Here is a 27,593-nt window from a genome sequence, read left to right as displayed (position 1 = left end):
TTAACAAAATAACAAGATTTAAAATTTGTGTGTGGGACGCACAAATTGACATCGCAGGCCGTAGTTTGCCCAACATTGTGCTAAAATAATCTTATTAAACCAAACCTTATAGCTACCCTGAGCCTGCCTACACTAAAAGTCCACATGTCGTCTATGTGGTTGTGGTCAGCTTGCCTACTATAACAACATTTATATATATAACACAACTGCACAGTACCTCAAATAGACCTTTTGCTCGTCCTTCTGAGTCCTGTCCATCAAAAGATTGCCTTCAGCTCCTATTCCTCCCATTTCTACACTGAATTTGTGACTGTCTAAAAAAGAATTTTAAGCTCCTGCCAGAAAACAGTTTTGGCAACATGCTGGTGATGGACTTGTCATGTAAGGAATGGTTCTTTGTATTACCTGGGACCTCACGTATTAAACATGCATACACTTAGAAACATTCCTCAGTCATTTCTTATGCCGAAAATTGAAATTTATACAGCATGAACCAGATGTGAAAACTGGCTTACCTTAATAGCAAATTTTGACTATCATACGCAGCTTTTTTGGTGTTGGGATTTTAGCGGCAGAACAATGAAGTCAACAGAAAATCTTGCGTCCTTCTGCATTTCAATAACACGTTAGTCACATTCCAGTGTTCTTGAGCTAATTCTATCACAGTTAACTGACATGTTCTCTCAATACGGCTGTCTTCAACATTGGGAATAACGCCTAATGAATGTGCTTAATGAAAATTGCCTTGTGTGCAGCCTATTTGATAAATAAAAAGGGTGTGCTGGGTGTGTACAACATAACTGGCAATGGCAACATTACCAAGAAGCCAAACATCACACACATCATGACCTTGAAGTCTGCTTCCCACAATACTATTTGATAAAATAATGAAATTATTGATTAAGGTGAGTCACCTCGCAATGTTAGTCAGACATATTTCAATACTAGCTAAATACCCACGCTTCGCAGCGGAGAAGTAGTGTGTTAAAGAAGTAAAGAAAAAGAAAAGGAAACATTTTGAAAATAACATAACATGATTGTCAATGTAATTGTTTTGTCACTGTTATAAGTGTTGCTGTCATATATATATAAATATATATATATATATATATATATATATATATATATATATATATATATATATATATATATATATATATATATTCAAGGCATTCATAGTCTGAATCACAATCTGATTGTATGGGTGGTTACCTATCAGGTAACGCTTGTGGCTGGTCAGCAAGTCGGTTAACATCCGCCACGGGGCCATCTCAGTTGCGAGAAGCAGATCAAATAGAATGGTTGAAATAGTTTTACTATCAAATAATGCAAAGAGTACGCGACACGTGTTTCGCCCTAATTCTGGGCTCATCAGGCGTACACACTCTTACTGCACTCCCTTCTCGGGAATCGAACCTCGGACGTCAGCGTTATATGATCTGCTTCTTGCGGCCATTTTTATATGGGAGGAGCCGGAAGTGCAGGAATGCTGGGAAGAAGTGATGGATGATGGGAGACAATGACGTCATCAAAGATAGCGGAGGGAGGGCGGAAGTAGACGTACTGCGGGCAGGTCTTATGGCGGAGTGTCTTTGGGTCTGGAAAACAAAGAAACAAGGTTAGTAGCCCACCATTCCCCGCCGGCGAACATCCTTCGATGTGTTTTAAGATCCGTCCGCGATCTCCTACTCACGCATGCGTGACAAGACCCCCCCCTCAGCCCGAAACCGTCAGGATGGGCGGACTGAACCGAGAGGTCGTGGATACGGGAGAGAGCATCGGCGTTGGCCTGAAGGCCGCCACGGCGATAAGTGACCATGAACTTATAAGGTTGTAAGTCCAAAAACCACCTGGTGACCCGCGGGTTCGACTCTTTATGTAAGGACATCCACTGCAACGCGGCGTGGTCAGTCACCAGAGTGAACTCGCGACCCAACAGGTAGTACTGGAGATAAGTCACAGCCCACTTTATGGCCAGGGCTTCCCTCTCCACCGCCGCATACCGGTCTCCCGGTCCAGCAGTTTCCGCTCAGGTACATTACGGGGTGTTTAACACCATCGATACTTTGGCTCAACACGGCACCCAAGCCTGTGTCCGAAGCATCGGTCTGGAGGATGAAAGGAGCTCCAAAATCCGGAGTCCGTAACACAGGCGCCGACGTTAGGGCCTTCTTTAAGTCACTGAATGCATGTTCTGCCACATCGGTCCATACCACGTGGAGGGGAGCACCTTTCTTTGTTAAATTAGTCAAGGGTGCTGCTCTTTCGGAGAAATGGGGTACGAACCGGCGGTAATACCCAGCTAGCCCCAAGAAAGCCTGCACCTGTTTCTTGGTACTCGGACGGGGCCATTCCAGGGTGTCTTTAACATTGGAGCATTGTGGTCTCACCTGTCCTCGTCCCACTAGGTACCCTAAATACTTGGCCTCCTGTAAGCCAAAGAAACATTTGCGAGGATTAATACGGAGGCCGGCGTTAACCAATGTCGCGAGGACAGCTGGGAGCTGCAATAAATGTTCCTCCCAGGTGCCGGAATAGATGACTATCTCATCGAGGTACTGTAGGTGGCACTATAGGACTGGTGGGGCTTCAACACTCTATCCACCAGACGTTGAAAGGTAGCCGGTGCCCCGTGCAGCCCAAATGGGAGGATCTTGTACTGCCAATGTCCGCTAGGGTGCTAAAGGCTGTTTTTTCTTTCGCGGATGCCGTTAAAGGAATCTGCCAATACCCTTTTGTCATGTCAAGGGTAGTCAAGTATCGGGCGCACCTAGCCGCTCCAAAAGGTCATCAATGCGGGCATCGGGTAAGCATCGAATTTGGAGATCTGATTCAGACGTCTAAAGTCATTACAGAACCTCCATGAGCCGTCAGGCTTAGAAACAAGGACAATTGGACTAGACCAAGGGCTGTTACTTTCCTCGATTATGTCCATATCCAACATCCGTTGCACCTCCAGTTCCACTTCGGCGCGTTTTGCCTCGGGGAGGGCCTCTCCCGAACGATCATCCGGGTTCCGTGATTATGTCGTGCGCAATCAGTGTGGTTCGGCCCGGTGTCTCGCTCACCACTTCAGGGATGGCGTGGACAGTTTTAATAATCTCCTGCCGTTGTAAGGGGGTAAGCTCTTTACCAAGGTTAAAGGTGTTCCCACCAGTGAATAAGGAGAGGGACCTACTAGCATTGGGAGACTCTTCCCGGTCTTTCCAAGGCTTTAATAAATTAACATGGTAGATCCTCTCGGTCGGTCGACGATTAGGTTGGAGAACCAAATAGTCGACCAATCCTTTTCTCTCCTTAAACCTCATATGGCCCTTGCCAGTGAGCTAACAATTTAGAATGGGATGTGGGAACGAGTACCATCACTCGATCCCCCGGACGGAACTCTCGGAGGACCGAGTTACAGTTGTAACACCGGACCTGAGCTGCCTGCGCACGAGTCACGTGGTCTTTTAGGATTGGTTTGATATTTTCGAGCTTGTCACGCAGTTGCGCAAAATACTCGAGCACATTTGAGGAGGGCAGAGGTTCGGCCTCCCAGCCCTCTTTTAGGATATCCAAAAGTCCCCGGGGCTGTCGCCCATACAACAATTCAAAAGGGGAGAAACCCGTGGATGCTTGGGGTACCTCCCTGTAGGCAAAAAGGACGAGCGGTAGGAGCTGGTCCCAATTCCTGCCATCGGCGCTGACTACCTTACGGAGCATCTGTTTGAGCGTCTGGTTAAAGCGTTCAACCAACCCGTCTGTTTGGGGGTGATAGACAGACGTCTTCAGGTGCTTTATCCTGAGTAATCTGGCAACTTCCTTGAACATATCCGGTGAATGGTGTACCCTGGTCCGTGAGGACTTCTTTGGGAATACCCACTCTTGAAAATAAATTAACCAATTCCCGTGCGATATTTTTTGTAGTAGCGGCGCGCAGGGGAACTAATGACTAATATATATTTATAGCCACGGTTTGAGGGTTCCAGGGGTCCCACTAAATCTACCCCTATTCTATCAAATGGGACGTCTATTAAAGGAATAGGGACGAGAGGAGCGCGGCCCCTCCTCGGAATCTGGCGAATCTGACATTCCGGACAGGACTGACAGAAACGCTGGACCTCCTCATTGATCTCAGGCCAATAAAAGCGGAGTTTAACTCTCTCTAATGTTTTTTCGGCCCCAAGATGGGCGCCTAAGAGGTGAGCGTGTGCTAGTTCACACACCTCCCGCCGGAAGGTACGTGGCACTAACAACAGTTTCCGCACCTCACCCTCGTGAGTTGCCACCCGATACAACAGATCATTTTCTAACACAAAGAAGGGCTCATGTGGCATGGAACCATCAGCATGTGTGCTACCAGGAAGAACAACTGCATTCCGGGCAAACCGCAGGGAATCATCATTCCACTGTTCTCTTTTAAAGGACGCAGGCGTAGACCGAAATTGATGATCCAGGTTGCTTAACGGATCATGAGACGGGTTTGGCGGAAGTGTCCCCGGCTTGTCCCTTCCCCGGCGGATACTTCCGGGTCAGAGGATGTCGCTCGGGAATCCACTCCCGACACGCCTGCGCCATCTTGGCTTGCCCCTCTGCATGGCGTGGAGATCGCGGGAAGGGCACCTCGTCCCCTCATGGCTAGACCCAAGGAGGCTCTGGGAGCGGAGTTCATCCTACCGCTGCTAATTTTGGACCAGTCTTGCCCCAAGATTACCGGATAGGGGGGTTCAGGCAACACTGCGACCATCAAATTGGACACCTGCCCCTTCCAGGTAACGTAACACTGGGCGGATCGATATGATCTGGTCACCCTGTGTACACAAGTGACTTGTAAATGTTTCGTGAGCCACTGTCGCGGTAAGACAAAACGGCGAGCAACAATGGTAATGTTACTGCCGGAGTCGAACAAAGCCACCACCAAGTGCCCATTTAACAACACCACTCCCGTATTCGGACTTGCCAGCAGGTGAGACGGAGTACAGTACCTCTCTTTAGTAGCCCAGGTGCAGTCCATCGGCTCCGATGATGTGTTGAGGGGGCAGGTTGACAGTGGATGACCGGTCTCTCCACACTTGTAACAGCGTGGGGAGGCCGGCTTTTCTTTGAATTTTTGCGGCGCTTCCGCAGCGCGTCGAGAGGGCTCGGGGTGGGCCACCCGTGCCTGTCGGTTCCCACGCATTTGCCGTTCTGATCCCCTGGATCGGTAGATCGCCAGTTGACGTTCCAGTACCTCCAGGAGACCTGACATTTCCTTAAAAGGATGTGACTGGACCTGCTGGGCGAGAGAACTAGGTAGGGTGTTAACCAGGCCTTCACAGGCCACTTGTTCTACCACTTTTCTGGCTTGGGGGCCTTCTGGCCGTAGCCACCTCCCGATCTTACCCCAGAACTCGAATGCCTGCGCTCGGGCCGGCTTCTCCGGGTCAAACTGCCAGGTTCTCCATTCCGCCGCCTGCTGGCCCGGTGTTATGCTGTAGCGGGCCAGTATCTCCTTCTTAAGGACGTCGTATTTGGCGGCCTTCTCCTCGGGGAGGTCGTAATAAGCGCGCTGCGCGGGACCCTTCAGGTAGGGCGCCAAGATGGACGCCCACTCGGACCGCTGCCACTCGTTCCGGGTGGCCGTCCTTTCAAAGATCCCTAGGTAGGACTCCACATCATCGGACTCCGTCATAGGTACCAGGGGTGGCCGTGTATGGCGCGGATGTTCTGCTATCGCTCTCCGGCCAGCTGGGCCCTTGTTAAGTCCAACTCCCGGTTGGTCGCGGCCTGGGCTTGCTGCAGTGCCGCGAGTTGGGCGCTCATCCCCTGTAGTACAGCATTCAGGTCTTGTCCTTCCGACATTTCTCTTGGACAACGATCCTGCCGACTACGCCAATGTAACAAATTCAGAAGAAGACAACAAAAAGGTTTGGGGTTTTCCGGCCCCTTATATTGTCGACACTCCAGAATTTCAAAAGTAAACAGTTGGTCAAACATAAACAATTCATGCGCGACGCCATACTAGGCGTCGCGGCCATTTTTATATGGGAGGAGCCGGAAGTGCAGGAATGCTGGGAAGAAGTGATGGATGATGGGAGACAATGACGTCATCAAAGATGGCGGAGGGAGGGCGGAAGTAGACGTACTGCGGGCAGGTCTTATGGCGGAGTGTCTTTGGGTCTGGAAAACAAAGAAACAAGGTTAGTACCCTGCCATTCCCCGCCAGCGAAAATCCTTCGATGTGTTTTAAGATCCGTCCACCATCTCCTACTCGCGCATGCGTGACAATATATACATATATACATATCTACATATACACATATATATATACACATACCTATCTACATTATACTGCATATACACACACATACATACATACACACACACAAATTATATATATGTGTGTGTGTGTGTGTGTATGTATGTGTGTGTATATATAATGTAGATAGGTGTGCGTGTGTATGTATATATATATATACACAGTAATTTTTTGTAATACAAGTATATATATGTGTATATATATGTATGTGTCTATATGTGTGTGTATAGCTTTTGTCATTGAGTGCAAGGGAAAAAAAATAAAATGTAGTCTATAAATTATTAAACAGTAAAACATTAACGTTTTAAGAAGTAAAGCTACATTGAACACTACTGGAGTGGTTTCAGGTAAACTACATTTCAAAGACTGCGTAACACAACAGGTAAGTAGTACTAACAGCAGCTAAAATGTATATGGATCATCTCTCGGTAGCAGATCCCTTGTGAAAGGCGCTACACGACCGCTGTGGTATAGAAATTACATTTTCTGTATGAACGTCCAAATTTCTGTCTCTGGCAATGAGCCTTATCTGTCATTACCAACAATTAAAGAAAATTAGTTTTGTGTCCTCTGCAGTGTTAAGAGAGAAAGGCTTTGGTTTGGGATAAAAGGAAAAAAGGTGTAAAGAAAGGAAAGTTGCCTTTTTCTTTTATATAGTATAGAGAGATGTCTTCGCTGACGATATGAGCGCCTTTTGGGGACTGTCGCGGTGGGTCTTGTGTAGACTGGTGAGACGTCCCTGCCATTAACCGGCAGGGATGGCACTGTCGGTCCTCCATTCCTGGGCGTGTCTTCCGCGACCTCATAATCGTATACGTGCAAAAGAAAGTGCAAAGCGCCTTAATATTAGTTTGCAGCACGCAGCTCCGCCCCCCACGGCCATCGAGCTAACGTCCATTACAGTATATGGAGAAAAATAGGTTCCAGTTATGACCATCATGCATAGAATTTCGAAATAAAACCTGCCCAACTTTTGTAAGTAAGCTGTAAGGAATGAGCCTGCCAAATTTCAGCCTTCTACCTACACGGGAAGTTGGAGAATTAGTGATGAGTCAGTGAGTGAGTGAGTCAGTGAGGGCTCTGCCTTTTATTAGTATAGATCATAATTTAATTGTATATTAATTGAATGAAAGTGCTTTCTGCTTACCAAAGCAATTTCATGCTGTGATGCTGTCTTTTTTACAATATGTGTATGGTCAATGGTGCTGATTACATTAGGAAAATCAGTGACCCTTTCAAATTACCTATTGATCTTGGCTTACTCAATCTGACCATAAGAAAAATTTATTTATCTTGATAGTATTTTAATTATACCATCCCATAATGATGGCATGACACAGCTCCGGGATGACCGCGAGATTCCTGACTGGTCAGCCAGTTCACTCTGAAACGCTCTCATTGCCAAATAATGTCACTGGCTGTCAGATAAGTAAAAGATAAAAAATATACAAAATATATAAGTTTAGGCAAACATTTTCAAGGAGAAATTGAAACTGAAAAGTAATTCATAGTTAAAGTCGCAAAGAACGTTTCTCCGTTTTAAGTTAAGTTTGTAAATACACTGATTGTTTTCAATGGGAGATTTTGAAATTTAAAAACCTTGTGCAGCATGAACCATTTGAGATATGTCAATGAAAATTGCACTGTCTGAACAAACTTCTTTAAAGAATAGGTGTGACACATTTTGACCCAATTGATCCAAATTGATATTAGGTTGAGTTGTTTCATGCAGACAGACAGACAGACAGACAGACGTAGCTGTCACGATAGGTGCTTCTCGCATAATATGCAAAAATGCTCAAAAAAAAAGAAACAGTCGCATCAGTGATCCATGAGGGAGTCCACTTTTGACATCAGCCAATTTGTAAAATACATTTTCTTCTTGTGTCCATCTTCACATTTGCCTTAAATTCTAATATCTTTTAGTTCAATTACTAGCCTTTCATGCAGTAACTTGGAACCCATTAATGATCTTTATTAAGCAAATATTGATTCAATTTAATTGTTTTATTAAAATACTTATATAAATTATTCCTTAGTTTAACCTTCAAACCAAAATGCACTTTTTAATAGAAAACACCTATTCCGTTTTGTGACTGTTAAGGGCATTTCAAATCAAGCCCAAACTCATATTCATTTTCAAGGAGGACAATTAATTTATAAGAAAAAGTACTTTGTCAACCAAATCTATTCCCACTAAGGAGTAAGAACTCATATGTAGTAACTGCAAAGGAAACTGCAGGTAAGTCAAGATCAAGCTAAAAGCATACCAGAAGAAATTTCTCAGTCCAAAAATTCATTTTAAAAAGCTTTAGTGAAATTTCAAAGCAAACAGTCCATACAAGAATAGAGAAAAGTTGTTACACACATTGGATAAAAGGCAAAAAAGGAAAAAATGTTTTTTCTTAAACTCGCATTTCTTGTTGAACTTCAGTAATTTTTTATACTTAAAGATAAGTTATTTCTCTTTGTTTTACTTCACATTCAGTACGTTCTAAACATACGGCGCTGCACATACACCTGAGTGTGGTAGGGCACATTAAAGCATGGTTTGAAGCTGTGTCCCCTCCATGTCTTACTTACAGCAAGGCAGGTCACTAACTGAGGCTAAACTGTAGTCAGAGGGACAAGAAATAGTTAGAATATACAAATTCAATTCAGCTTGTGTTTGTTATAAGAACCTCACATATACTGTGCACTAATTTATAGGAAAACATTTAACATAACTAAGAAAATGCTTCTGTCAACTTATAATAACCTAACTAGCAAATGGCTCTTACAGAAATAATTAATATGCTGCCCCTCTGAACCTATTTAAACAAGATGTTATATCCCTGACTAGCCTGTTGGGTGCCTACTGCAGTTATCCACTCCTTTATACAATTACAATACAATACAATTTATTTTTGTGTAGCCCAAAATCACACAAGGAGTGCTATAATTGGCTTTAACAGGCCCTGCCTCTTGACAGACCCCCAGCCTTGACACTCAAGGAAAAACTCCTAAAAAAAACCCTTGTAGTCGTACAGGATGTCAAAAAACAGGGGTAAATATAATACAATACACAGAACAGGACAAAAGTAATCCTCAATACAATATAACACTGCAATACAAATATTACAAGTACAGAGCAGAATTCAATAGTACATGATATTACATAATACAATTTGGATTTGTTCAAGAGTCCTGGTGACCTCGGCCATCAAGCTGCCTCCCCCTATTAGCCATTCAACAGTTGAGTCAGCTCTGGGCTAGCCAATCCGATGAAAGGACCCCTCTACCCGACGATTCATGTGATCCTCCATCAGAAGTGACTTTTATTTAGGCAGGCAAAGCAACTTGGCAGTGGGCCGAGGCACCAAGTGCCACATGTGAGTACCAAGAAGAGAAACAGAATAGGTGAGGGTTAGTAACAAATTAGAAAGATCATGTTACTTATGTTTTAGTGATAATGACTAACAATAGAGATGCAGTCTGCACAGTTAATCTTCAGCTTTAGTCAGGGTGTGCTAAACTGGAATAGTGAATCTTCAGCTAGGATCTAAAAGCATGACCTCCCACTGTGATTTTATTAATCCTTGGAATCATAAGCAGGCCGGCATCTTGAGATCTTAATGTGCACTCAGGTTTGTAAGTCATGATAAGTTCAGATAAGTGTAGCCCAAACTCTATTCTGTGCGCAGAAAGGGGCCCTGAGATCTTTACTCCAATGCCTAAATTATTATGATTTTAATTACTTTAATATTTTGAGTCTTGGGTCACTATGAACAAAACATTATTAATTAATTCTAGCAATACACTGGTCAGGTAATCTATACTAATAAAAGGCAAAGCCCTCACTGACTGACTCACTCACTCACTCACTGACTCATTCATCACTAATTCTCCAGTTTCCCGAGTAGTTAGAATGCTAAAATTTGGCAGGCTTATTCCCTACAGCTTACTTACAAAAGATAAGCAGGTTTCATTTTGAAATTCTACACGTAACGGCCATAACGGTTGACAACGTCCGCCATGTTGAACTTTCTTATTTATTGCCCCATCTTCACTGAATTTGGTAGGCGGCTTCCCTGCGCTAACCGAAACCAATGTACATACTTATTTCGATGTTATGACGCCACTGTCGGCCACCATATTTAACTTTCCAACGTCACTAATTCTCCAACTTCCCGTGTAGGTAGAAGGCTAACCCCATCTTCACGAAATTTGGTAGGTGGCCTCCCTGCGCTAACCAAAACCGATGTACGTACTTATTTCGGTGGTATGACGCCACTTTCAGCCACCATATTTAACTTTCCAATGTCACTAATTCTCCAACTTCCCGTGTAGGTAGAAGGCTGAAATTTGGCAGGCTCATTCCTTACAGCTTACTTACAAAAGTTAAGCAGGTTTCATTTTCGAAATTCTCCGCGTAATGGTCATAACGGTCAACAACGTCAGCCATGTTGAACTTTCTTATTTATGGCCCCATCTTCACGAAATTTGGTAGGCGGCTTCCCTGCGCTAACCCAAACCAATGTACGTACTTATTTCGGTGGTATGACGCCACTGTAAGCCGCCATATTGAACTTTCCAAGATCACTAATTCTCCAACTTCCCATGTAGGTAGAAGGCTGAAATTTGGCAGGCTCATTCCTTACAGCTTACTTACAAAACTAAAGTAGGTTTCATTTCGAAATTCTACGTGTAACGGTCATAACGGTCGACAACATCCGCCATGTTGAACTTTCTTATTTATGGCGCAATCTTCACGAAATTTGGTAGGCGGCTTCCCTGCACTAACTGAAACCAATGTATGTACTTATTTCGGTGGTATGATACCACTGTCGGCCGCTATATTGAACTTTTCAACGGTCTTTGTTACTTATGGGCCCATCTTCAAGAAATTTGGTACGCGAGTTAGCAACACTAACTGAATCCTACTTACGTACATATATACGTACATAGCCTGCAGCTCGGTCACCATGTGAGGCGGTGTTGGGTCCCCCATCCCAACGCCTCCCACGTTGTTGGCTGCCTGCCTATATAAGGCCGTCCGTCGCTCCAGTCTCTACAATCCCTTCCTTGCTTCGCCACAGGATTCACGTCTCCCTGCTGATAACTACAGCCTTTTTATTTAATCCACGGCTTCTCCGCTGTTTTGTTGTTTGTTTATTACGATTGTGTAGGTGTTTTAGAGTTACTTTACATTGTTCAGGTACCATTTCCTTTATCATTCCAACCGTACCCCCATTAACATGTCTATCGAGGTGATCACCATCGATCAAAGAACTGTCACTTACCAAGTGGTTTCCATGCCCGGAGATGGCACCTACCTTTTCCATTCTCTTTGTTACATATTGCACGGCCATATCAGGCTCACTATTGATATCCGGAGGAACATTGTGTCTTATGTATTGAATGACTGGGACAGGTTCAAGGTGTGGACTGATGATGGTACAAGAGATAATTATACTACACAGGAGCACTAGAAGAGTGAAATGCTTAAGCCCTTCACCTATGGTTCTGCATGTGAGTTGACGGCTGCCGCTGAATTGTTCAGTTGTCACTTTCAAGTTTACCGAAATGGCCAAATATTTTACACCTTTCGACAACCGCCAATGCCTCTTAAACATCTTAGATTCATAGGTGACGATTTCAGTAGTGGACACTTTGATGTTTATGAATGTTTAAACTCTCAAAAGCTGGATGTGAAGTTATCGATGAAACCGGTTGTATGCTTACAACACTTGACAGATGCCGAATGTCTCTTCAACACAGCTCCTACATATACTGTCGTAATTGAAACAAACCATGAAACTCAAACTGATTATGACAGCAGCAATCCAAGCTGTGAGATCTGAAACAAGATTACTGTTCACATGGCCAACTGTACGTTGCATGCTCAAGAGTAAGCTCAGCGCACAGCTTGGTCATATTACAACCGGAGGGCCGAACTCACAATGTGGTATACAAAGAGATCCTTAACAAATAATTATTGGTATATTTTCCCACAGTTTAAAAAGGTTTAATTTTCTTCTTAATAAAAATTTTAAGACAGTACTTCGCTGCTGCGAAGCGCGGGTATTTTGCTAGTAACAAATAAATCAAAATTGAAGAAGTTACCCGTTAACATGTGTTCCCAAATCAATTGTTCATACTACACAAACTTATAATAAACACCAAGAAACTGGGTTATAAACAATGATAAACTCCCTGTTTAATTATAAACCAACAAAACACAATTAATAAACTGGAAATAATCAGGAACTATATTACACTCAAACCCTCACTGACTGCCTGACTGACTGACTCATCACTAATTCTCCAACTTCCCGTGTAGGTAGAAGGCTGAAATTTGGCAGGCTCATTCCTTACAGCTTACTTACAAAAGTTAGGCAGGTTTCATTTCGAAATTCTACGCATAACAGTCATAACTGGAACCTACTTATGTACATATATACAAGCCATAGCCTGCAGCTCGGTCGGCGTGTGAGGCGAAGTTGCGTCCCTCATTGTCACGCCTCCCACGTAATTGAGTGCCTGCCCATATTAGGCCGTCCATCAACAGCAATCCAATAGAAACACTCTGCCGCTAAATATTCGCGGGTGAAGGACTGTGCTTATGCAGACGAAGATGAGATGGTAAGGGTGGTGTTTGGCACAAACTCAGCGAAACTGCAAAAGAAACTTTTAAGTGCCGGGTCTTAGCTAACATTAAATAAAGCTGTGGACATCGCACAAGATGGCACAAGCACAGCTGAGAACCTTCGATGCATGTACTCCGAGCGGCTCACGTGAACTGACTGTGAACGCAGTACGCAGACAAAAAGCAACAGCTCTAAAGAGCGCTGAACAAAAATGCATTACGCAATTGAAAAGGCAGCAGAAGATTATGAAGCGAGTGATGCATACAAGCATATTCATAAGTGCAGCTGCTGCGGAAACAAAGCACACGGTGGAAAAAGTCAATGTCCAGCTAAAGGAAGACAGTGTAAAAAAAACCCGTGCATGCAGTGTGTGGTGTCTCAAATAAAGAAGAAGACGAGCTGTTTATTGATGCATTAAGAAAGGAATCGATGAATGAAACATGTTATCTTTACAACGATTGACAAACACGGAATGTAACTTGAACACAGCACATCCTCCAAATACGAACCTGATTGAAAGAAATAATGATAATTAAATCCTTGATTACAGCAACACTCATAACAGTCACAAAACAATTACGTTGACAATCATGTTACGTTATTTTTAAAATGTTCCCTTTTCTTTTTCATAACTTCTTTAACACACTACTTCTCCTGCGGCGCAGGTATTTATATATATATATATATATATATATATATATATATATATATATTGTGATGGACAGCCGGGTTCCATGCCCGGCCGGGATGCCTCTGCTGCATACGTCCCGGGGAAGCCACCGTGGACAGTGCAATACCTTCCCCGGGGCGCCTGGGGCAGTCTCCCTCGCCGTGGGTCCTTCCTCAGTCTCCCCCGTGGCTCCATGGGACATGGAGTCCACCACAGCCCGGTTGGGAGATGGGGTGGCTGCTAGGGGTGCTGCGGAGAGCCAGCTGCCACATTGGACGACTTGCCAGCCCCACCTGGAGGTGCAATTAAGACCAGCTGGTCAGGCACCTGGAGCACTTCCGGGTGGGCTATAAAACGGGCCAACCTCCCTTCATTGCTGGCAAGAATCGGGAGGAAGAGGACGAGGTTGCCTGGGAGGAGTGGTGGTGGCGAAAAAGGCTTGGTTATACTTTTGTGCTTTGTGCTTTGGAACTGTGTTGGGCCTGTGGGACACGGGGAAGACGTGCCCCACGGCTGAAGAAAAAAGAATAAAGCCTGTGTGTTTTATACACGTGCCTCTGCGTGGTTTGTGCCGGGTCGGGCTATATAGCGCCTTTTACAATATATATATATATATATATATATACTGTATATATAGAGATAGATAGATATATATATATATATATATATATATATATATATATATATATATCCCAATCTACATACTGTCAAATAAACAAACCACAAGCCGTGGCGCTGACGTCCGAAGTTCGATTCCCGAGAAGGGGTGCAGTGAATGTGTATGCCTGACGAGCCCAGAATTAGGGCGAAACACGTGTCGCGTACTCTTTGCATTATTTGACAGTAAAACTATTTCAACCATTCTATGATCTGCTTCTCGCAACTGAAAGAGGGCACCGTGGCGGATGTTAGCCGACTTGCTGACCAACCGCAAGCGTTACCTGGCAGGTAACCACCCATACAGTTAGGCTGTGATTCAGACTACGAATGCCTTGAATGTAATTACCCCGGTCTACATGCTGTCAAATAAACGAACCAAACACCATGGCGCAACGCAAAAGGCTTCGCCTCAAGCGCTGACGTCCGAGGTTCGATTCCCCAGAGGGGGTGCAGTGAGTGTGTACGCCTGATGAGCCCAGAAATTGGGTGAAACACGTGTTGCGTACTCTTTGCATTATGTGACAGTAAAACTATTTCAACCATTCTATGATCTGCTTCTTGCAACTGAAAGAGGGCACCGTGGTGGATGTTAGCCGACTTGCTGACCCACCACAAGTGTTACCTGGTAGGTGACCACCCACACAGTCAGATTGTGATTCAGACTACGAATGCCTTGAATGTAATTACCCCGGTCTACAAACTGTCAAATAAACTAACCACATGCGCAACGCTAGAGGTGCAGAGAGGGGGTGCAGTGAGTGTGTACACCTGATGAGCCCAGAATTAGGGTGAAACACGTGTCACATACTCTTTGCATTATTTGACAGTAAAACTATATATATATAAACACGCACACATACACAATTATATATATATATACACATACATATATATACAGTATATATACACACACATATATGTGTGTATATGTATGTGTGTATATATGTATATATATGTGGATGTATGTGTGTATATATATATATATATATGTATATATGTATGTGTATATATACTGTATATATGTATGTATATGTATATGGGTATATGTATATATATGTTTATATGTGTGTGTGTCTGTGTGTGTATATATATGACAGCAACACTCATAACAGTGACAAAACAATTACATTGACAATTATGTTACGTTATTTTTAAAATGTTTCCTTTTCTTTTTCATTACTTCTTCAACACACTACTTCTAAGCTGTGAAGCGCGGGTATTTTGCTAGTCAATAATAAAATAAAAACACATTCAGTCTTGTCACTCGTATTGAAACAAAACGTTGCAGGCCTGATTCGGTGCTTGTGAACGTTGTGACCAAAAACTTAGCGGTCCTTTCACTCCACCATGAGCAACAAATAAAACAAAAGAGGTACCTTACTTGTCAATGGTGGTATCGGTCCAACAAATCCTCCTGACCCGTCTGCCTCTGTCTGCGAGCAGGGAACCACTGCTGAGCTAATCCAAAAGCGTCTCCAATTAAGCGAAAGTCCACCAGAAGTGCGTTGAGCTAATTTAGCTGCTGCCTCATCACCTTGCTACTTCCCCTCGCTGAGTTAACGAGTGGTTCATCGCCGGATAGACACTTTGAACGTCTAATCGAAATTCTCCATCTATATCAGCAGTTCGTATTCCATTAATTATCTTGCTGATAACTTGTCTCCAAAACTTTCTATTACACCACCTCGGCATCACGCTCTCTCTTTTACTCCTCAATCCCCGTTTTCCTCTAAAGCCGGTTATTCCACCCCCTTCCATTTTCTCTACCCTTCCGATTATCAAAATAAAAGTCTGCATAACCACGTAAACGAACTACTATACTAAAATGAACAGTTTAAAACACAAACATTTACATTTTTACATCAGTAACTTATTTACATAAATCAGTTAGTTAAGCACATTTTTACTTGGGCTACATAAGGAAGCCGGACCTTGGCCATTTAAGGCATTTTATGTTAAAAGGAGGATTTTGAAATCTGCCCGTTATACACACAATGTTCTCCCTTTTCGTCTCCTGTTCATTTTTAGATCTGCTAGCCTCACTTCATCTCCTGTCATCTACACTCCTCTCAACTCCACACTCAAAATGAAACGATTTTAAGTCGGTGCCACTTAATAATTCCAGGCAAATCTTGGGAAGTACCACCAGAAATAACAACAGTAACATTTATTTATATAGCACCTTACGCAGGAAAGATGGTCAGTGAGGAAAAGGAAAGAAAACACTCCAGTGAAGAAAAAGACAACTGGCCATTCTATCACATATCTAAGAGAGAGAAAAGAATAAAATACAGAGTCAGTTTGTGCAAACTTCCTCAAGGACAGGATCTCTGTATTCTTTTTTCTACCACCAGCCTCAGTGAATTTTGATCAGCTACACATTTAACAAAATTCTGATTAAAAAAATAAGTGTTAAGTCACGATTTAAACAACTCTGTCATTCCAGCCTGGTGTATCTCTATAGGTAGATTATTCCATATTTGTGGAGCTTTTAAACTTTAAAGGAAAACAGAGTATGCAGGGCCTTTATTTGGAAACAAGCCTACTAAGAATAAATTGAAATAATCTGAATGAAAAATTTCTGTGGTGTGACCCTTTAAAGTCAAATTCTTCTTCTGTGACACTGATCATATAATTGCACATCTGGCCAATGAGCTCCCTTAGATTTTGTGTCTCAGCCTTGTGTGAAGTTGTTGAAGTGTTTCTCATTGTTTATTCTTGTTTTGCATTTTTTCAGACAACATGTGAACTTTCAGTTAATGGTTCACTCAAAATCTTAAACGTACTTGAACTCGTCATCGAGGATTTCCCACAACAAAGCATTACATTAACATACAGTGATGGGTCCTCCATGAGCAAAGGAAACAGTCCAACAGATGAACCTCTAAGCAAAATACCACTCCAGGCTTCCTATTGTAAGTCTTTCTTTAATGCTTACAGTTTTGTTTTATTTTAATATTTCCATAACTGTTTGAAAAATACAGATGAATTCATGGAAATTAAAAAAAAAATTAAAAAGTAAAAAAAAATTCCATCAGTTAATAATTTCTTTAAATATTAGGTTTACATTGTGATTAGTGGTGCTGCTCTACAGTACCTTGGTTCACAGGGTCTTTGGAGGTGGCATATCATCCCCCTGACTGGATTACTGCACCACCCTCTCCCTTCCTAAGCTAATTGATTATCAACTCAAAAGTGACTTGTTGCACTGTGACATACAGGATTGATTCCTGCTGGGATTGTGACCTTCTACTATGGAAAATGTGAGTTTAGATACTAAATGGATGTTCAAAATAGGCTCAGAGACATAAAAAAATAATTAAAATGGATATTGCAAGCGTCATTGTGAAAGACTGAAGGCATGCTGAGATAGATATGACATTTGTTGAAGTAATGAAGAGAGAAGACCCTTGAAGTGATGAGTGGGAGGACCACACAATCATCCCTTTTATCTTAACAAGTGCTCTGAGCTATTAGGAGTAAAATAGAGGAGTATTATGGATAAAGTGAAGATTAAAGAAGCAAATCAGGCAGCATCATTCTAAAGGAGTAGAGGATATCAGACAGCATGGCATGTGATAAGTAAAAAGCTTTAGTAGGCTGACCTAAAGAAAATTAAAGCTTGAACAAGATACATTTCATAGGTAGTGTAAGAGGCAGCTGGCATTCATGTCTGGCCAGGATGCCTCCAGAATGGAAGGACAGCGGGAGGTAGTTTATGAAGTGCACTGCCCCTCCTGAACCGTTAGTTAGCAGCCCTCCTGGGCTGCCACAGCTCCACGGATCACCGCAGGCCACAATGGGAGTTCACTACAGCCCTGTTGGGTGCCGTGGGGACCAACAGTGGTGCTGCTAGGATTGTTGAGCCCTTGTGGACAGGGCTGCCACCTTAGCCAGAAGTATTCCCAGGTCATGAGGATGCAACACCAGAAGTACTCCCAGGATGCAGAATATAAGGGGCAGCCTCACCTCATTTGGAGGCCAGAGTTGGGAGGAGGTGGATGAAGCTCACCGAAAAGGTGTAGAGAAGGAAGGAGGCTGCAAGACTCCTTAGGAAAGGGACAGTGATTACTGTGCGTGTAACTGGTAGTATCAGTCCTCGGACACTGCTCCGGGTCGGGGTCACTTTTCCTGAATAAAGTGCTTTGTGTTGGACTGAGCTGGTGTCTTTGCCTGTCTGTGTCGGGTTGGGGCAGCAGGTGTGCCCGGGTCTCCGCTGTAGTTGTAAAGGGTGATAGCCTGTGAATAGTGGGAAGAAAGAAACTACAAGAGAGGTATAGTGTAAAATACGGTAATGTTGTAATGATGATTGCAAGGTAATTTACTTATTCATTAATAAAATTGCTGCAAATCATGAGCCTTTTGTTGTCATCAAAGACTTCAATACAACCTGCTTAATCATGAAGTGGGCTGAAACAAATGTTTAAACAACAAACAGTAAAAATTAGTAATTATTTTTACTCTCTCAAAAAAGCCATCCTCTGTCTTTATATTAACAACAGCAATTCAGTAACAACAACAACATTTATTTATATAGCACATTTTCATACAAAAAAAATGTAGCTCAAAGTGCTTAAGTGCAGTATGCCCTAAAGAAAAAAAAAATAATGCTTCATTCTGTAACATCGTGTCTTGGTTCTGTTGCCTAAATTGCGCTTTTTTCCCAATTTCCTTAATATTTTTCTTATCTGCAGTACATACAACATTTTGCTAATTGTCGATTGGAATTTCAAACTTAGGGATGATATGCAGGTGGACAACAGTGTTAGCTTTTTTAAACATAAAAGGCTTTATTTTTTAAAAAGGTGTAATGGAATCAGCTCATTCCAGATTTATTATCACATGTAAACAGTACAATGAAATTCCTGTTTGCACATTTGGCCAACACAAACCACACCACCATCTTGTGATGGCCACCATAGATTATGTAAACTGTAACATTACACAATATGGCTGGTATTGATGTGTGAAACAGATGAGATTCCTTTGCGTACGGCTTTGTGAAACTGATGCTAAATTTGTTTTGCTTGTAATTTTACTATCACAAAACTCACTTAAAAGAGTTTTTTTTAATCCTTAGTTGATTTGGGGCTCTGGTTCTCCACAATATTTTTGAATTAATTCAGAAGTTGATGTTTCACAGTAAAACCAGTTCTTTCTAGTCAGTTTCTTCAGAAATCTTCTACTCTTTCTCCAACTACTATTAATGGGAAAAGGATACGAAGTTCTGAACATTTTGCAATTAAGGAGGCAAGAAACAGCAGCTAAAAATTTTGTTTACATGAAAGGTTATGGCCAAGAGGACAAGTCTTTAGGTTATGTCTGACGTTCACACACCTCGCCTTTTACCACAGTTTGCCTGGTTACACACTGGGAAGCATGGCAGGTGAATTGGCAGCCCGTGCCTTAGAAGGTGGAGGGTTCTGTTGTGTTTACATTGTGATTATTTTTTTCTTTCATTTTAACTTTTTTTCATATTAATATTTTGTTTGCTCAACTGTTGCTTAATTTTGTCATCATTTTAGTGATATTATTTCATCACCATTTTAATATGGACATTCATTAAGGGCACTGTCATTTTATGCTCTGTTTTCATGTTTGTACAGCAATGATACAAATTTCTACTGATTTTACCCTGAGCGGCCAAACCAGGAACAAACATTTGCTCTCTGGGAAAGGATGGCATTACTGGATAAGGCCATTTGAACAGACCTCCTTCCAGATCGTGCAGCAGGTCGCCTGCTTCCTCTTAATCAGAGAATTACCTGAATATTTCACCCAGCCGGTCTGGGGAGAATTTCTAAACATGGATGAGCTCATTGAGACATCTAGGACGGCCTCACAATCTGAGAGAGCAGAACGGTCCTCTAGCGGACACTATGGGGATTGCGTCCCACCAAATCTGCCCCTTCCTTACAAGCCAGAGCCTGTTCCCAAGTCTCCGGACCCGTGGGTGCGCAACCTGCTCAGGAATAAGGAGGTGTGCAGATGGAGAGAGAAGAGAGGCTTATGTGCACTAACAAACCCCTTGACGATATCAAATACGGGAGTAGTAATTGTCAATGGATTTAAAGTCGAAGCACTCTATGATTCCGGCAGCAACATTACCATTGTAGATCGCCGATATGTACTACAGCAACAATGGGTAAAATTAAAGACCAGTATAACTTGTATACACGGAGAAATCCGGCATAATAAAACTGCCCTATGTTTCATCAGTCATGGAGGATTGCTTAAAAAATTTCCCGTAGCAGTCCTCCCAAATCCACCTTTCTCGATGATCCTAGGGCGGGACTGGTCTAATAATAAATGTGGTATAGTACTGACTACACCCATGAATTGATCCTTCTCCAGGTGTTTTCACGCCATGTTCTCAGCCAATAGAGAAAGATATGGAAGGCCACGAGGCGGATGGGGAAGTTCCGGGACTGTCACAGGCAGAAATGTCATCTCCCAGTGCCTCAACGAACCGGGAGCTAACCCCACACTTGAGGTCAGACCATATCGTCTCTCTGAAATGCAGTTTTAATTTAGAGAAACTCTGGCCTCTTTCAAAAGGGAGCAGTGCAACGACAATTCCCTGAAATTTGATTAAAATGCAGTTGTGCCAATCAATGGCTAACAAACTTATCAGCCCATGAAACAGGGTCCTCACTTTATGATTGAAAATGATCTGTTGTATTGGGTAGCGGAGCATGAGGGGGAGGTGTGAAAGTTGTTGTTAATCCCACGAACCTACCAGCGGCAGGTCTGTGAGTTAGCACACACCCACCTCATAGGAGGCCATTTGGGCACCAAGAAAACGTTAGAGTGTATCAAGCTCCGATTTTATTGGCCGGGGATTAATGAGGAGGTTCGCCATATTTGTATCTCGTATCCAAAGTGTCAATTATGGCAAATTCCTAGGAGGGACCGTGCTCTTTTCGTCACCCTTCCCTTGATCGATGTCCCCTTTGAAAGGATTGGGATCGATATTGTAGGACCCCTAGAGCCCTCTGTCTGAGGACACAAGATATATTAGTTCTCGTGGATTATGCTACCCGATATCCAGAGGCTGTTCCTTTACACTCAGCTACCTCCAAGGCTATTGCACGAAAACTTGTAGGGGTCTTTGCGCGAGGCAAAATCCCTAAAGAAGTCTTTACGAATGAAGGGACTTTTACCTCGGAGACGTTCAGGGAAATGGGCAAGTAACTTAAAATAAAGCACTTAAAGACTGCGGTGTATCACCCTCAAACCAATGGTCTAGTCGAGAGGTTTAATCAGACTCTCAAACAGATGCTTCTCAAGGTGGTCAGCGAGGACGGGAGGAACTGGGATCAGCTCCTCGCACTCGTTCTCTTTGCCTATTAGGAAGTCCCACAAGCCTCTACGGAGTTCTCACCTTTTGAATTTTTATATGGACGACAACCCTGGGGAATTTTGGATATTTTGAAAGAAGAATGGGAAAGAGAGGCTCTTCTCTCTAAAAATAAATTGAAGTACATTGCACAATTACACGATCAATTGGGAAAAATTTGACCCATATTAAAAACTCACATGGAGGAGGTGCAAGCAGCACAGGCCCGTTAATATAACCGCTACACGACTCTCCGAAAAATCCACCTGGGGGATTGTGTCATGGTTTTAGTTCCTACCTCCCATTCTAAACTGCTAGCCCATTGGCAAGGCCCTTAACAAGGTTAAGGAGAGGAAAGGGCTCATTGATTACCTGGTGAAACAACCCACTCATCGGCTGAGCAAGTGGATTTGTCATGTAAACTTCTTGAAGCCATGGAAGGAAAGGTATCCCGATCCCTCCTCAGCTCAGCCCCACTCATTATTTGCTCTGAAAAATATCCTTAACTTCGGCTCTGAAATAAAATCTAAACAGAGAGGGGAGGTCGAAGCCGCTATCCTGTCTGTCCCAGAGGTTGTAAGCGAAAAGAATGAACGGACCTCTCTGATTGCACACGGCATAGTGACAGAGCCTGGAATTATTGTTCGAGAGTGCCCTTATCGGCTTCCTGAGTTAAAGAAAGCAGGTGGAGCTTGAAATCAAGCGCATGCTGGAAGTAAGAGTGATAGAGGAAAGCTTTAGCCCCTGGTCTAGTCTGATCATCTTGGTTAGTAAGCCTGATGGGAGTTGGAGGTTTTTCAGTGACTTCCTTTGGCTTAATCAAGTCTCCCAATTTGATGCTTATCCAATGCCTCGAGTGGACAACCTCCTTGAGAGGCTGGGGCAGGCTAATTATTTGACCACACTTGAAATGACGAAAGGGTACTGGCAGGTTCCTTTAATGGATTCCACTAAGGTCAAGACCACGTTTAGCACCACTAGCAGATGCTGGCAGTATCGTATCCTTCCATTTGGGTTACATGTGACTTTCCAGTGTATGGTGGATAAATTGCTCTGCCCCCATATCGTGTATAGTGCTGCCATAGTCATTTATTCCAGCACAAGGAAGGAACACTTACAGCAGGTCAGAGCAGTATTGCAGATGCTGGGAGAAGCCGGGCTTCAAATCAATCTAAAAAAATATTTTTTGGGTTAAAAGAAGCTAAATATTTAGGCTACCTGGTGGGTCAGGGTACTGTAAAGCCACAGTGTCCAAAGGTTGATGCCATATCGAAGTGTGTCCAAAGTGGCCTCGGATTAGCTGGGTATTACCCGCGGTTTGTACCTAGGTTTTCAGAGAGAGCGGTGCCCTTGATTGATTTAACAAAGAAGAGGGCTCCTAATAGTGAGATATGAATTGATAAGACAAGACGCTGCATTTTGTGACTTAAGGCAGGCTCTTACGTCAGCACCAATATTGAAAATGCCTAACTTTTAGCTTCCTTTTATTCTCCCTCTTGGGACGTGAGTTCACTCTTGTTACGGATCATGCTCCTTTACAGTGGATGGCCCTTCACAAAGAGTCGAATCCACGGGTCAACAGGTGGTTTCTTGATGTTCAACCGTATAAGATCTCGCTTATTCATTGTAAGGGTTCTCTCAATGACAATGCTGATGCCCTTCTTAGTCAGAGATGCCCGACCCGATGGGTCTGGGCTGGGGTCTCTTTGGGGGGGAGCCTTGTCACACACATGCGATTGGGAGACATCTGAAAGGCCTTAAGAATAGTACTACCACGCCAGACCAGGGGGTAGTGAGCTGCACTAACTCTCTTTTCAATCTTCTGCAGACCATCCATGGGATATCTCACTAGGTCCCGGCCCCAGTGATGATGTCACTTCTGGGCCTAGCGCCATAGACAATATCACTTCCGGGACAAAAGACATCACTTCCGGTTCCAGCCCCAATAACATCACATCTGGTCCTGGTCTTCAAAGCCACCATATGTTCCTGTTATTTTCAGTTCTGTTGTGGGCTCGAACCTGTGATCATCTCAATCAATTTAAAACCCATTTGCAGCCAAGCACAATATACAGGTGGCTACCCCAAACCTTTTTATGTCTATGGTCTGCTTTTGTGACATCCTGGCTAGTAGAAACATCATACAAATGGTTGTACCCATGGAAGATGACTGCTGAAAATGGTACAGAAAAATGTTAAAATACAGTTAAATACAGTTAAAATAATAAAAAAATAAAAACAGAAAATAAACAAGTTCAGAAATTCTAAAGATGGAACAAACCAGAACAGAGAAAGTCAAAAGACGTATCGTTAGCGTCAGTGCACTTGGAAATCCTCCTTTATTAGCTACAACCAAACTGACTCATCAGCACATTTCTTGAACAAATTGCATATGGGCTTATGTATTTCTTGTGGGAAGATAATAATAATATAATAATAATACATTTTATTTATATAGTGCCTTTCCCATGCTCAAGGCACTTCACAGAATTTAAGAAAGAACGGCAGGGTATACAGTGTATAACATTGTACAAACCAGATAAATAAAGAAGATTAAGCCAGTAAATTCAGAGAAAAAGCCTAACAGACAACATAATTGATGGTCTAGCACACACACATACAGGTTACCTGAGCATCTTGACATAGAGGTAAACTGAGAGAAGGATAATAAAGTCAAGTAGAGCTAAAAGCCTTACTGAACTGATGAGTTTCGAGTTGTTTTTTAAAAGAATTCATGGAGTCAGCTGACCTGATAAATTTCGGTAGGTCACTACAGAGTCTGGGCGCTATTCACCTGAAGGCCCTGCTGTCACCCATGGAGTGTAGATTAGTGTGGGGCACAACAAGATTGCCAGAATCAGAGGACATTAGTGGGCGGACAGGCACATAGTGATGGAGAAGGTCATTGATGTAGTTTGCAGCAAGGTTGTTTAAGGCTTTGTAGGTTATTAGTAGAATTTTATATTCGATTCTGTAAGACACGGGGAGCCAGAGAAGGCGGAGCAGGATGGGTGTTATATGTTCACTGCTGCTGGTCAGTGTAAGGACTCTTGTAGCCGAGTTTTAAATAAGTTGGAGCTGTGATATAAGATTAGAAGGGGCGCCTGCCAGTAGGACATTACAATAATCGATGTGGGATGTGATAAAAGCATGGACAAGTTTCTCAGTATTAGAAAAGGAGAGGAAGGAGTGAACACAGGATATGTTACAGAGGTGAAAGTAAGACAGTTTCTTAATGTGATTTATGTGGGCGGAATAAGAGAGGGAGGAATCAGAAATGACACCAAGATTCTTTACAGTGGAGGCAGGTCTGATGGGATCACCGCCAAGATGGACTGGGAAAGAGATCATTTTTTAAGTTGCGCTTTAGTCCCAATTCACAGGAGTTCAGTTTTGTTGCAATTTAATTTTAAAGAGTTCTGCTCCATCCAGGTATTAATTTCACTGAGGCAGGTTGTGAGCTAAGAAAACTCTGATGAAGATTAATTTTTAACATTGAAATAGAGTTGAGTATCATCTGCATAAAAATGATAACCCAGTCCAAACCTACGAATAATATGGCCAAGGGGAAGCATATAAATACAGAAGAGAAAAGGGCCGAGGACTGGTGCTGAGCTGGATCTGCTGTTGCCAAGACTAACAAACTCTTGTCTATCAGTCAGATAGGACTTGAACCACTGGAGGGCAGTGCCAGAGATACCCAGCATGTTCTCCATTCTGGACAGTAGAATGTAATGCTTGACGTGTGTCAAATGCTGCACTGAGGTCTAATAGAATTAATATGCTGGTTTGTCCAGAGTCTGCTGCCATAAGAAATAATTGGTTACCCGTAGCAGAGCAATTTCACAGCTGTGCTGCACCCTGAAACCAGACTGAAAGGGTTTCATCAAATTATTAGAGGTTAAGTAATTGGAGAGGTGGGAGGCTACAACACGCTCAAGAACTTAGACAGAAAAGGTAAATGGGAAATAGGCCGAAAATTGTTAAGATTTTCAGCATCAAGGCCAGACTTTTTTAACACTGGGGTTACAGAAACGGTTTTAAAAGTGAGCAGCACAGAGCCAGTGTCAAGGGATGAGTTTATTATTGTTGTAATAGTCGGGATTATGGCATTTTGAATAAAAGTATACTTGTTCTATTATGTTTGTACCTTTTGTGGAAGTGTTTGATATTTGGACTTCAGGCTTCATACATTATATAGTTTATGCTTACATTTTGTCATTTACTTCTACAATATGAAAAACGTTTCTGTTTTAAAAATGTGTTTACACGGATTACTGTAGAAACGGAACACACGTGAAATGCGTGTGTTACAAATAATGATCTATTATTTCCAGTTTGTGCACGTTCTAAGTCGGTGGGGGGATGGAATAGCCGGCTGCTTGCAGCCTGATTTTTATCAGCACATTTAGATGACAAAAGACGCTGGTGGAGAGCTGTGAACGATTTTAAGAAGCGATTTAAGGTGGGACGGAATTACGAGTTTTTTCGTAGGCTCTGGTAATTCTAGTGTTAAGTAGTGTGCCGGGGATGGGGTCCAGTACAGAAGTAGTAAGCCTCATCTTACAAAGCAGGTTATTAACAAACGCAGATGTGACTGGTGTGAACTTAGAGAAGGAGCTGGATGGAGTTGGAGAACAGGGAAAGATATAAACAGATGATGCATTTATGTTAGTTGAATTATTTAGATCTTTAATTTTGTTACGGAAAAAGTGGAGGAATTTCTCACAGACTTCAGTGAAGAGGTAATTGGGCCAGATGTGGGTAGTTTATTAACTATAGAAAACAAAACCCTTGGGTTATCATGGCCACTTTCTATTATTCTGCCATAATGGGTGTTCTTGGCAGCAGTTAGATAAGATAAATTATGTGTTTTCTGTTTTATACAACCTGATATCTATCCATAGTATGTTGTGTCAAAACAGATACTGATCTGATTTATAATTATTTAAAGATAACAAGCAATGTTTTTTAAAGCATGGAATAGCAGAAGTACATTTTGACAAAAAAAGTCCTAAACATCAACAAGACTGAGCTTCAATGAACCTGCCAGGGTTAAGATACACCGCTAGGTGACTTTTCCCCAAATCAGGTGGGTGTTTTTACAGTGTTTGAAGTTCCTAAATAGCACTCAGTTTAAATCGCTCCTCATACTTAAGGCTGCCATATTTATGCATGTGTGTGTTATGTATTATACAGGATTTAGAGGGCTTTTATGTAATTTGCAAGTGACTTCTGCTCAGTTTTACCATTGACACATCAACTGCCAGAAGATGACTGTCTTTACTGTCAGCATCGGACACTTATTTGCTTTTTGCTATGTTTTCTAGATATGTATGCATTTTCCAGCTGTATCTTGGGGGATATCATACCTCTGTTTTTGGATTCTACTCCTGTAAATCAGGAAAGAAAAACTGCATTTGTTGGTAGTCAATTTGAGTTCAACATCACTGCATATGCATCACAAGCAAAGTAAGTTCTAAGTTTTTCTAAATGATTTTACATTTTCAAAAAGTCTGTCATGAATAACTAGTTGTAAAGAATCTTTCACTATTTCATATCTCATTTTATTAAGTGCTTAGATTAATATAACATTTTAATATTTCTGAGTTCATTAGAAGACAGTATAGTGCATGGAGTTACATCCTGATAGTCCTGGGATCAAATCTCCACTAAGACCATTACATACTTCTCTGCCACTCCCGACTTCCTCATACAATATCACAACTCCTCTTGAGGCACACTGTCATACGCTTTCTCTAGGTCCACAAAGACGCAATGCAACTCCTTCTGGCCTTCTCTATACTTCTCTATCAACATCCTCAGAGGAAACATCACATCTGTGGTGCTGTTTCTTGGCATGAAACCTCCCTTCTTAACCTAGCTTCCACTACTCTTTCCCATAACTTCATGCTGTGGATCATCAATTTTATCCCCCTGTAATTACTACAGTTCTGCACATCCCCTTTATTCCTAAAAATCGGTACCAGTACACTTCTTCTCCACTCCTCAGGC

At 42.6% G+C, this 27,593-nt stretch overlaps 1 protein-coding gene across 1 annotated transcript in view; it reads left to right on the top strand.

Annotated features, from left to right (window-relative positions):
- LOC120522220 overlaps nt 1-27,238 on the top strand; it is a 49,828-nt gene extending 22,590 nt beyond the window's left edge. Inside the window, exons 5-6 of the mRNA XM_039743294.1 lie at nt 16,977-17,154; nt 26,909-27,238. Coding sequence (XP_039599228.1) covers nt 16,977-17,154; nt 26,909-27,054 — 324 coding nt within the window. The 3' untranslated portion in view covers nt 27,055-27,238. The remainder of the gene's footprint in view (nt 1-16,976; nt 17,155-26,908) is intronic.
- Nucleotides 27,239-27,593: the final 355 nt, after the last annotated feature.

The sequence above is a fragment of the Polypterus senegalus genome, unplaced genomic scaffold (assembly GCF_016835505.1).
Source record: "Polypterus senegalus isolate Bchr_013 unplaced genomic scaffold, ASM1683550v1 scaffold_1404, whole genome shotgun sequence".
Taxonomy (NCBI): domain Eukaryota; kingdom Metazoa; phylum Chordata; class Cladistia; order Polypteriformes; family Polypteridae; genus Polypterus; species Polypterus senegalus.
Note: the sequence above shows the minus strand (reverse complement) of the source record. Positions and strands in the feature narration are given on the sequence as shown.